We start from the raw sequence: 12,682 nt of genomic DNA, 5'->3' as shown, positions 1-12,682 counted from the left end.
GTATAACTTTCCACAACCAATCAAAATTTATGAAACCTACACGGAGTCTCAATTTTTAAATTGGGTGAAGGGTGTGCCATAGGATAAATGAGTACCATTCAACTGGTTAATATGAATACCTCTTATATGCAGATGTGAATTAGGAAAGTCTTATATTTAAAGTCTGTGATAATTTTTATTTTTATTTATAATATATTTTTACTTTTTTAGAATTCACAAAGGTTTCTAGGAGTAACCCTATGAAACAGCAACTTAATTTTTTTTCACAGGGGTACTTTTGGAATTCTATTGTGAGTTACATTTTATTATGAGCAAATATGTATGTGTGAATATAGCACAAGTATATAGTAGAATGTATAGTACAAATGCACCAGCTAACTTGTTTGTTCTTTGTTCTCCACGGGTAAGTTATTTTCACTATGGAAACCTCTTACCAACACCCCATCAATGTAGGGCATGTTCCCTAACCATTTCCACACTGGAAGTGATGTACCTTTCCCCTTGCCCGGAGTAAATCTTCAACCATTTCCAAGGTGGATTTGATATGTGGAAATAATTCAGAATATCCACTAACTCAAAAGTTTATTGGAGTGTGCAAACCTTCCTGGGAATCCCCACGCTTGAAATATCACTCTCCCTCCATTGGAGTAAATATATTCACACATAATAGTACACCAAATTGGTGTAGTAATGTATGTCAGCAATTTTAATGACAAGTTCAAATTCACATTTTCTGAATAGAAAACATGAATTTGGATTCATATATCCCACAATTTAATCCTTTTTGTTCAGCTTACAAGTGAAAATAGCTTTGTGAATTGGACATATATTTTTTAAAATGTGTGCAACCAGATTGAAGTTCCGGAACAAAAATACACATTTTTCAAAAAACTTTGTTGCTCAATTTTCCCTTATTCTTGCATTAGTATATCTGTACAGACTGAAGTAAATAAGCAGTTTACCATTCTCACGATAAAATTGAGGTCGCAGTTTGGATTATTCAAAACTCTCCTTAGCTAAACCTATTGTAAAGTTGTTTATCAATTAATTATCTGATGGTATATCGGTTCTTTGTCTTAGTTTTCGTTGGTGGACTGAAGGATCACATGAAGGAATTCAAAAGATGCAGAAGACTTATAATGATTGGCTGTGGAACAAGTTATCACGCGGCCATTGCTGTAAGTTCAATACATAGATATTTCTAATGAAAATTTTATATGTGTTGCACCTGCTAGCACTCCCAGATTAAGACCTATTTCTGAAAATTAACTACTGTCTTATATAGCCATCTGGTGAATGATATCGCAGTAGATTGCAAAACTCAAACAAATGTTACAAACAATGCAACGTATTACAATGCCTATTGCCGTTTTTTTTTTAAGGATTCAGGTTTGGACGAAGAAATAGTTTTTCTCTACCCTGGATGGATCCTTTAAATATTTTCCAGACATTTACTAATATTTTGATGGATAATCAAAGTCCCATGCTAAATATTAGTAATAATTACTTACAAAGTGTTACCATTAGGTACTACCAGATTATCAAGTTTGTCTCATCAACCTACAAAAATATCAACTGCTGAATATGGACTACCACTATATTCACAAGCTAAGTATATGAAGGGAAGTACAGATTAAACTATTTTTAACTCAGCCATACCTTGATGATAAACTTAACTTCAAGGTATGTAAATGTAGAGTTGAGAATAGTAAATTAATATTTACGTATATATACTTATGTTGATGACAAAGTGGAAGTTTATATTCCTCAGTCAATATTTTTGTAGTTTGATATTTCTGATCTTGATATTCGGGCATATAGACTTCAGTATAATTCCTTGAGGTGTTCTGTGCTGGTGGGACAACCAGAATGAAGAGAGAGAGTGACAGAAACATAAATTAAAGGTAAAAATGGGAGGAGCTAATAGCTTGCAAATTAAGTAAGAGCAGAGGAGATGAATTTTTTATTTTTTCAGGTTTTTGCTTGGTTTGACACTACTTGATCCAGGTACGAGCATCTAACCACTTGTTTCCCTTTTTAGGTCTCGCTGAGCCAAAGGCTCGAAGAGACATTTTATATGTGGGATTTTCAAAGTGCTACCCACAGTCTTTTGGCTGGCCTAAACCTTGAGTGCACGATCACATGCACGTGCACAGCTGCTCCTCTGCTCATTGCATTCCCCCCTCCCTTCTCACCCAGCCCTTTGATGCTCTGCTCGATTACTTTCACTTTCGCCGCTTTGACCCTTGCATTCCCCCCTCCCTTCTCACCCAGCCCTTTGATGCTCTGCTCGCATCTCCCTCCTCCCTGGGCGTGAAGGGAGACAGAGCCATCCTGCTTGATTAATGGCTTTGCATTCCCATGTGTTCCCATAGTAAACATGCCCGAGGCGCCAGCCGAGCACAAGGCTCACGGAGACATTCTCTTTACCCTCGTTAGTCCCTGTATCTCTATTTCCTTCAGAAGCTCCTGCTTTTCCTACCTTTCTGCCCAGCGATTTGCTTGTTTTTCTTAACTTTTGGTATAAGCGCGGCACCCGGGTGCCACGATTATACCAAAGGTAAAGAAATAGAAAAAAACATCTATTTCTTTACGTTTGGTATAATCGCGGCACCCGCGCTTTACTTTTAATGTTATAAGTAAAGCGCGGGTGCCACGATTATACCAAAAGTAAACAAATAGATTGTCACGGTGTTCCAGCATCATTCACTGTGTTCCCATCATGTTTATAAGGTTACACGCGAAGGTAGGATACAGCATCAAGATAGCTCAGTGAGTTCATGTGCCCATTGCGGAGCTGCTATGTGACAGTGACTTTACAGCATAGCGCTTCTGTTTAAACTTCTACAGTTTCTAAGCGTTGATGATGCGAGTAGTACCACATCTATTGCAAATATTAAAACATCCATTAGCAAGAGTTAATATTGCCCTCTCTTCCGGAGCAAATTGCTAACTTCTAATTAGGGGCTTTTTTTGGTGAGAACTCAGGCCTTGCAGACGAAGTTGTGTAATTATGGGGGGAATATATGTTGAGCTCTCGGGCCAACCCTGCCGGTTTGGGCTGTGAACGCATCTCTGGTTACAAAGAGGACAGGACTCTGTGCTATTAATTGGGGACAGAAGCCAGCAGGGTCCCAAAAAATCAAAGCCACCTGATGGTCGGTATTATTAAGCCGTAATGTCATGGAAACAGTCCATTGTCACCGGGGGCTTTATATATTACATCATACTGCTCTGTAGCGGTTGCAATAGCTAACAATGGGATGGGTTCTCAAAAAAATTTCAATGTACATCTTTAGTAGGTTTACTCCTCGGTTTGGGCTTACATTTACTCATTTTTGAATCTCAAAGGATTCCAGGAGTTTTCCTAAAAAAGCTACATGCATTAATACTTCCTCACTCACGACTGCAGTTTTGCATGCAAATCTGTAAAGGATGTACAACTACCATGCAAAAATGTTTTGCCTGAATCAATTGTAGCTTTAAAAAAATGTTTCACTTCACCTAAACCCTCACCAATTTTGGAGGTATTCCTTGACCATTTCCACTATGGGAATGGATTTACTCCTGCTGTCGACAGAAGTAAATCTGTAACAATCTCCAAAAGGAGAATGAGCTGAGAAAAAAATTGTGAAAACCCCAAAACAAAAGCGTAGCAGGACATTCTAGCAACATGACACTCAAACAATACCTTATAGGGCATTTATTCACGCAAAAATACATGTGTGAGAAAATCTTTTCAAAAGCGGAAACGCATGATTTTTTTTAATGATAAAAAGATGCTGTGCGCATGCACATAGGCGATTCCTCCACGCTACCTAAACGTGCACATGCTAATTGCCCTGACACTGTATCGTGATTTGCTAAGAATACCACGGTGGGGCATGCACGACTCACGAAGACAATTACACATGTACATTGAACTTACATCAGCAAGTGGATTGTTTTGCGAGCAAGGGAGTAGACAGAGAATTAAAACACCCCTCACTTTTAACCAAAGCTCTTATGGCATGATGCAAGTCACTGTGACCCTCCCCATAGGAGTTCTCTTGTCTCTTCCACCCAAGCATCTATCCTTTCATCCTTCCAGCTATCCACTAATATCCACCTTTTCACCTTTACATTCTGTCATCCATTCATTCTTTCATCTATCAGTCAGTCTTTCACCATTCTGTCTGCCCACCCACCCATCTCCAAACCTCCCCATCCATCTCCAAACCTATCCATCCTTTCTTTCAACCCTCCATCCACCCTTTCACTCATTCATCCATCCTTCCACCCCATCCATCCACCCACCCATCCAACCTTTCACTCATACATCCCCTTTCACTAATTCATTCATCCATCCTTCGCTCAGCCTTTCACTCTTCCATTCCTCCATCCATCCTTTCACTCATTCACCCATCCTTTCATTCATCCATCCATCTTTACCTTATCAATCCATTTACCCTTTCACACATCCATCCATTCTTTCACTCACTCATCCATCCATGCTTTGACCATATGTCAATCCATTCACCCTCCCTTTCATTTGCCCTTCCATTCTTTTACCCATTAATTCATCCTCCCTTTCACCCAACCATCGACTCTTTCACTGAGCCCTTTTTACAGCCATCCTTTCACTCATCCATCTTTACATCAATCCCTTCACCCATCCATCCAACCATCCATCCTTTCACTCATCCACCCTTTAACTCTGTCCATACATCCACCCATTCACTCAATTCATCCATCCATCCATCCTCCCTTTCACTCATCTATGGACTCTTTCACTCATCCACTCTAACAACCATCCTTTCACTCATCGCTCTTTACTCCAATCCTTTCACTCATCCACCCATCCACTCATCCACCCTTTCACTCTGTCCATACATCCACCCATTCACGCTAGCCATCAATGCATCCATCCGCCCATCTTCACCTTGACTCATCCATCCATCCTTCAACTCATCCATTCTTACATTCATCCACTTTCATGCAGTCCATCCATCCATGCATTCTTCTATCCTCCCATTTACTGATCCATCCATTCCATCACTCATCGATCAGTCCTTCCACTCCTCCACCCTTCTACTCCATTTATCCATCCACCAGTTCATCTGTTTAGCTACCTCTCCATCCTCTCTTTCCCTCATCCATCCATCCTTAATTTCATTCATCTATCCATTCGCTCATTCGCCCACTCTGTCACGCAACATATCCATCCATCCTCCTTCACTCATTCATCCATTCTTTCCCTCATCTAGCCATAAATCCATCCTTTCACTCATTCATCCATCTTATTTTAAAAACTTTTATACAGCGCGAACGTGACCCTAGTGGGTATCAGAGCACTTTACATATGAGTTGAGGAACCCATAGGTAGATAATTATGGGAGAACAACAATGATATAACAGCGGGGAAAAAATGACAACAAAATGACATAAAGAGGCAGGCAATGGGACAATACAATTGCCAAGTAGGCCATCAATCAGCGGTACGTGATAGGACACAAAAGGACAAAAGTTTCTAGCTCAGCGCGGAGTTCATCAGTGTAGTTTTCACTTCCCTTTTGAAGACGAGTATAGAAGGAATCAGTCTAGTTTCCGGAGGAAGGTAGTTCCAGATTCTCTGGGCAATACCTGAGAATGTACGATTGTAGAAATCCATCCATCTCCCATCTACGCTTTCACTCACCCTAATCCACCTTTTCACTCACACATTCATCCATCCCTTCAATATGCCACCCATGCACCCTCCCTTTGGTTAACGTTAATTATGAGCCTTTGTCTGCCGAGTTGCAGAAAGAGGAGGCCCATCAAGAACCCCCGCTGTTGCTGCTAAAGAGGGGGATTCACACCAACCCACTTTGCAAATGTGAATTCACACTCTGTATTTCCAAAATGTGAACGTGAACTTATAAATCTGTGTACATTAGATGGGTCTAAATCTGCTTCAATGGATGGCAAGTGAATGTTCCCTGTTGGGGGTGCCCCGGAAAGTCTATGTATACCCACAAACTTGTGAGTTTGTTGGCATTCACATTTTTAGGTCTCGCGCCTAGCGTTGCACTGCATAGCAGTGCTTGCGCAGCGAGAGTCCTTTTGTCCGGGGTTCAGAAATGGACCCTGGAATCGTACACGCTAGTGCTTGTGTTTTTTGTTTTGTCTTCTATTATTCGGCTTTTAGTGGCTGGATTTTTTAGACAGAGTACGCAATAGGCCAAAGGAGGGCGCATTGCTCCACCCACGGCCTTTTGGTGTCTGTTACGCGCACTAAAGACTATCTGGTTTCAATTATCGTGCCCAAACACGGGCGCGATAATTGAAACCATATGGCTGTCTGTGGCGCGCGCACCATTGGCGGCTGTCTCTGCTTCCAAAAGCGATTGCTTTCGGTTTCGCGATCGCTTTACTTGTGGCTTTGCTTTCAGTTTTGCGATCACTTTACTTGTGGCTTTGCGGCTGCAATACAGTTTGTTGCCTAATTGGGAGGAATGCGTGGCTAATCTTTACGCGGTTACAAGGTAAAATAAATGAAGGCGGTTACAAGGCAAAGTAAATGAAAATATGCGGCAAATATTTACTTCGTTACAAGGTAAACAATGCGTGCCTAATAATTGCACTTTACTTCTCTTTTTCTAATGTCGCGTCAGGCTTACTGAAATAATTGACTGTATCTGCTTAGTTACAAAACAAGGACTCGTTGGGGCTAAGTCATACTTTCTGACTGGACTGAAAACGTGGGATTTTGGATAGAGTTCTTTCTCTTTCCGTTACCCGATTCCCTCAAGTTGTGTGTGGTTGTGTGTGGTTGTGTGAGTGTGTGTTTGTGTGGGTGGCTATGTGTGTGTGGTTGTGTGTGTGTGGTTGTTTGGGTGGCTGTGTGTGTGTGGGTGGCTGTGTGTGTGTGGTTGTGTGTGTGTGTGTGGTTGTGTGTGTGTGGTTCTGATAGTTGTGATTGTGTGTGTGGTTGAGGTTGCGTGTGTGGTTGAGGTTGCGTGTGTGGTTGTGGGTGTGTGGTTGTGTATGTGTGTGTGGTTGTGTGGTTGGGTGTGGTTGTGTGATTACACATCACATAATAACACTGTATTCAATACAACATAAATACACTCGACCTGTCACTCAGTACTACATGATTGCACATCCCATAATTACTCTACTTAACGCAAGATAAATACACTCCACACAATACCACTCTGTGCCACATTATAACACAACACATAATTACACTGTACTCAATGCGGCATAAATACACACCTTTCACTCAAGTTCGTGCTATATAAAAAAAACAACAAAAAAAAACAATTGCAATGCAATAGGTCTCACATTACTGAATCTTTGAGCTGCTATTGGCGTTGCATTATTATTAGCAATGCCAACAGCTCACACTTTAATAATGCAAGACCTATTGCATTGAAAATGCTTGTTCACTTTCCCAATATGAACAATATGAACACATGGGGTTACACAAAGGTACCTTAAGATGGTTGTGGGTAGCATAGCCTCCATGAACAATGAGGGAAGCTTCTCTGACCTCAGTCCTATGTGTAAACAAAGCCCAGGTTTTAAAATCTATGTTTTAACATCCTGGAGGCAAATCAGTGGTGATGCTGGGCCTGGCATTGCTTGAGTTAGGACCACCTATTCTTCCTTCTACAGTGTCTCCTTATCCTTCCTGTACCATTTCAAAGCACAGCATCATTGGGTCCATTTAAGAAAGGTGGCAAGAAGTGATTAGATGTTGACATATCAGATTGCAACCAATTAAATCTATCCCCAAAATACAAATTAGGAACTCTCTAAATCATTTGCACAGGTGAAGCAATTAACAGATTAACAATTTGCACCTGGTTCTGAGTTCCAGGCCTCTGAGTGAGGGTTAACAGGGTTATTATCCATGTTCTATCTAGTTCTAATTGTGGAAAATGGAAATGTGAGCTATAAGCCATGCTGATTTGTGGTAAAGTAAAATACTTGCATCAGGGCAGTTTGTGCATGGTGTGAAATTCCACCTTAGGGTCACATTGAATTGTATATCTGAAAGTGGATTAGCTGCTCCATTGTATTTAGGGTCCTACTTGTCTTGATGATATAAGTCATAAACTCTAAGAAACTGAATTCCCATTCACTGTTACTTGCTCTGATCCAGTTGCTCTTTAGGCTAGACTTAAATTTCGCAGTCTCTTTTAATGAAACAAGTTCTTCTGGTTAGAGATTCCTTATAGGATAGTACAGGGATAACATTTAACTTGACACATTTCAATACCCATTGCTGTAGCCCATGAAGCTTAGTAACCTGTGGGCTGGGTTACTAACATAACCTTTCTATTTGGTGTACCTAAACTTGACTTAGTGACAAGACTCGTCTCATCTTGTTACCCACTGCTCTTTTTGTAAAGATAATACCTTGCACATGTGTTATGTAGTCAATGTCTAATGCTTCATAAGCAAATAAATAATGGGCTGGTTAAATACCCTCCAGGGCACAAATGTGTGGGGTATAAAGTACTGATGATTTAATTAAGATTACAAAATGTAAAATATTGGGTCCGCATCAGGAGAAAGCAAGGCTAAAATTAGTGCAACACGCGGGTGGGATACTAAGGCTGGTGGGGAAGAATAGGTCGACCCTCAAACCCATAGGTCCTCCGCTACATATTTATAGGGTGCAAGCTAGAGGAGCTGTCATTTATGGCAGCGAACTATGGGGTCATAAAGTCTCGCCAAGCTTGACAAAAGAGGAGAATAGGTTTCTCAGGTGCCTAGTAGCCCTCCCTTCAAGCACACCCCTAGTGCCATTAAGACTCGATCTAGGCATCAGACCCCTGGAAGATGAACTGGCGCTCCGCCCTCTGATCTACTGGCGTAGATTGTGGGCAGTCCCCGAATTGATTCATTATAGACAGGGCCTGCAGGAAGTCCTTAGTCTTCCAAACTCGGGGAATATTGCCTGGTTCAAATTCGTAAGGAGCAGTCTGGTGGGTTTAGGCCTTGACACTCTCTGGAGTGACCCCCTGGATGCCTGCCCCAGGCTCCCAAAAAAGGTTCTAACTAAATTGCATTATAACTCCAAGGATCCCACATTATATTCCTCCATAACCTTAGGGACTCTAACGGAGCAATTTCTCTGTATTAAAAATGCCTATAGTTTCGAACCAACCTTCGACAATATTTACCCTGTACTAATTAGGAAGCTTTACCTACAATGGAGGCACGGGTCCTTGCCAATCCGTGCATTTACTAGTCATTGGTCCAAGTCTGCACCCAGCACTTGCCTGGCATGCAGAGTAACTGACGAAACCGAGCTGCATATTATATTTTTTTGTCCGGGCTATAGTGAGGCGCGCAGAAAATGGATCATTCCCATTTGTAGGAATTTAGGTTTTATTAGGTGTCATGAAGCCTTCAGAATCCTCAAGAGTGAAATGGCTGCTCATATTGTGTTTGCTGTGGCCAAATTTCTGGGGGCTTTCTGGCATTCGAGAAAACGGTACCTGAAAATGCTTACCTGATTCAAATTGCACCGGGTTAAATTGTACATGACTGTTGTAACCAGCGGACTTATAGATGTCCTGGCATTTTTAATGTTTTATGTCTAACCATTTTAACCACTTTTTATTATCCAATGTATGTTTTTAAACGCTCTTTTAAATTATCATTTTATGTACCTTTTATGGAGATTCTCTCCGAAATAAAGTTCTCTTGACTTGGTAGAACACTGTATCATGTTCTGATGTATTTCATTGACTGAGCCATTAAATAAAAGGCTGAGAGTATGTTACACCTCCCGTTTGGAGTGGGAAGAGAAGACGACCAGCAAATGAGAGGATACCGTTTAGTGTAATGTAACCATCGACCCTTTTGAGGTTAAATACCTCATCAAAATAGATGTCCTTGAATGAACTAATATAAAACCCCTCGAGAGTACCAATAGAAAAATTACTTTACTATGCTGTGAGCTCCTTCACAAATATTCTAAGTGATGTCCATGTGTGAGAAAAGAGCCATCTTCCCTTAGTGCAAAATATACAGCTTGTGAGATGTTCCAACTGATGCCTATGCACCTGTGTGATATATCGACTTACTCTCAGTTCCTAGTGTTCAATCTAATGTCTAGCCTAAAGATTCCGCTAAGGCCCTACAACCATTCAGAGCTCTACAACTCTACTTCTCTCCTCTGCCCTCAATATATTTGTCACACAAGCACCCTTGCCATCTGTGTTGTAATCCCATAAAACACTCCTGTACTCTAGTACTCCCATGCCCCACCTCCCTATTTGAGAGGTTTTTGGGCTGGTCCTTTTGAAGCCAGGGTGATTTGAAAAAACATTGGTCCGTATCTGGACTGACACCAAAAGCAAATAATTATGGAACTAATTTAGCCTAGAATAACCATAAGTGGATGATACAAATTCAAGCATTCTACCTGTCCCTTTTTTGTCCTTCCCCCTTCTGTCCTATCCACTGTACAAGTTCAATGTATGACTTTGTAACAAGGTTTTTGTCTTGTTTATCAGTCACATATATACATACATTAAGTTATGTTGTTTGTTCATTGATCCAAGTCAAGTTTTCAGGTTCCAGCTCTTACATGCCCAATTCCATGTTTTCATTGTTGATTCTTTTTTTGGGAGGTGGTGATTAATTTTATGAACCTTAACTTTGGACTCTCATTAGAATTGAGTTAAGTTCTCAGGTTGCAGCTCTTCCATGCCCAATTCCATGTTTTCATTTTTGATTTTTTGTCTTGAGGGGGAGATTTATTTTATGGGCCTTAACTTTAGACCTTCATTAGAACTGAGTTAAAGGCGCTATGCAGAAATTTGCTATTCTGTATTTATTCAGCAGTTTTGTTTTTGGTCATCCATTCTAGGCCTCCTTTTTTTTACTTCAGGGCTCAATCAACATTAATGAGCCTGACAGCACCCGTCTGCTGTGTCACTCGCCCCATGGGAGAAATTGCTAGAGGGTAGGAGCACAAAGGCCCTATAGAAAGGGGACTCACTTAAGTAGACGTATGAGTGGGAAATCATAGAGGCTTATTTCAGACAAAGACAGGTGAACAGCCTTGTCTCAAGAGATATTTGTCTATTCAAAGTATTACCCCACCATTTTTTTGCAAAAGGAGCAAATAGTAACCAAAACATGGTTTTTCATCTACTTTCTTTGTTTTCGCAATTTTCATCTCTGGAATCATTAGAGTGTCTAAGTATATGAGCAAAGAAATTTGAATGCCTATTTGCAAAATATTCTTTATTGACTACAATTTAGGTTAGTTTTCTTTTCCATTAGTTTTGAATGCTGTGTTCACGTTCTACAGAAAGCTCCAAAGTAGACGTCCAATAATGAGGAATTGGATAAATCACATCAAACATTGACATAAAAGAACTTCTGCATAAGGCAGAAAAGGTCAAATATTGTCGGCCAAACTGATAAATAAAGAGAACTGGACCTCTGTAAAATACTAGCTAAGAGGCCACTGAAGACAGTGAAGTACAAAGCTCTGCTCTGCGCAAAGGTGTCTGTTCATGATACTGTCCCAAATCAGCAAGCGTGCAGTTATAGGTTTCACAGTTGCTTCCTTTGTCTCAGATATGCATGTCACAGGAGAAGAACGAGCAGTAGACTTTACCACCTTTCTGGCAATTGTAACATAATGAGGAATTAATGAGAATGAAATTATATCTACAAAACTAGTTGAAAATCACACATAGTGAACTATGTAATGTAATAATGTCTGCCCTATGCATGTAAATCAGCTGCTTATTTCAATTCTAGACCCGGCAAGTGCTGGAAGAGCTGACTGAGCTACCTGTGATGGTAGAACTTGCCAGTGATTTCATGGACAGAAACACCCCCGTCTTCAGAGATGACGTCTGTTTTTTTATAAGTCAGTCAGGTGAGTAAATTTGCCTTTCTTGATATTCCTGCAGTGTGAATGTCAAGCTAATTTCTATGAAAGAAGAAAGAGCCAAAATAAATATTTACCAATTATTTGCCTATATATGTGGTAAGCCAACATCCTTGTAAAAGAGGGTTGAGCTTCATCAGTAACATTTATAAGGCCTACTCACTTCTATTGAAAAAATGTGTTAATGGAGTCAAACAAATCATTCTTGAAGACAAAATACAAACAATTTTGGAAAACCTAGCACATTGAATGGGAGGAAAGTTTGTGATGTTGCTTAAGACCCGGTAGGGTCTATAGCAGGATGTGCAGAAAAGTAAGTACTTCCCAGTATTCCCAGTATACTTTACACTATTTTTGCCGTTTGCAAAACACTAAGTGTGACATATCTATTTAGTGAATACTTGGCTAGAAAAATGTGATTACATTTTGAATATTCATATAGAAAACATCACTAAAATATTTCGAAACCCTTTGGTTCATTTTAAGTAATGGTCTGCAAGCACTGTCAAATAGTTGTACCTATAATATACATTTCATCACGGGTTACCTTTCACTTTAATATTGATTTGATACTAATTTTTCAACATTTCTTACACACTCCTAAATGCATCATTACCAGAGAAAAGGGGCACACAGATTATTGATGTTGTTAGATTATTGCTTTCCCTTCAATAGCATTAGAGATATTTGCAATGTATGAATAGCAAATTCCAGAAGAGGGACCCTATTGCTGAGGGCACTCTTCCCCAATTAGATGAAGAGAACAAAAAAAGTGATGCTTGGATAGCT

General features: G+C 40.2%; 1 protein-coding gene across 2 annotated transcripts in view; it reads left to right on the top strand.

The window, feature by feature from the left end:
• GFPT2 (glutamine--fructose-6-phosphate transaminase 2) overlaps window positions 1-12,682 on the top strand; it is a 74,835-nt gene that overhangs the window by 46,729 nt on the left and 15,424 nt on the right. For both annotated transcript variants that reach the window (XM_085617931.1, XM_085617930.1), the window contains 2 exons: window positions 1,081-1,178; window positions 11,761-11,881. In XM_085617931.1, coding sequence (XP_085474057.1) covers window positions 1,081-1,178; window positions 11,761-11,881 — 219 coding nt within the window. The remainder of the gene's footprint in view (window positions 1-1,080; window positions 1,179-11,760; window positions 11,882-12,682) is intronic.

The sequence above is a fragment of the Triturus cristatus genome, chromosome 7 (assembly GCF_964204655.1).
Source record: "Triturus cristatus chromosome 7, aTriCri1.1, whole genome shotgun sequence".
Lineage (NCBI taxonomy): Eukaryota > Metazoa > Chordata > Amphibia > Caudata > Salamandridae > Triturus > Triturus cristatus.
The sequence above is the reverse complement of the archived record's forward strand: the minus strand, read 5'-3'. Positions and strand labels throughout refer to the sequence as shown.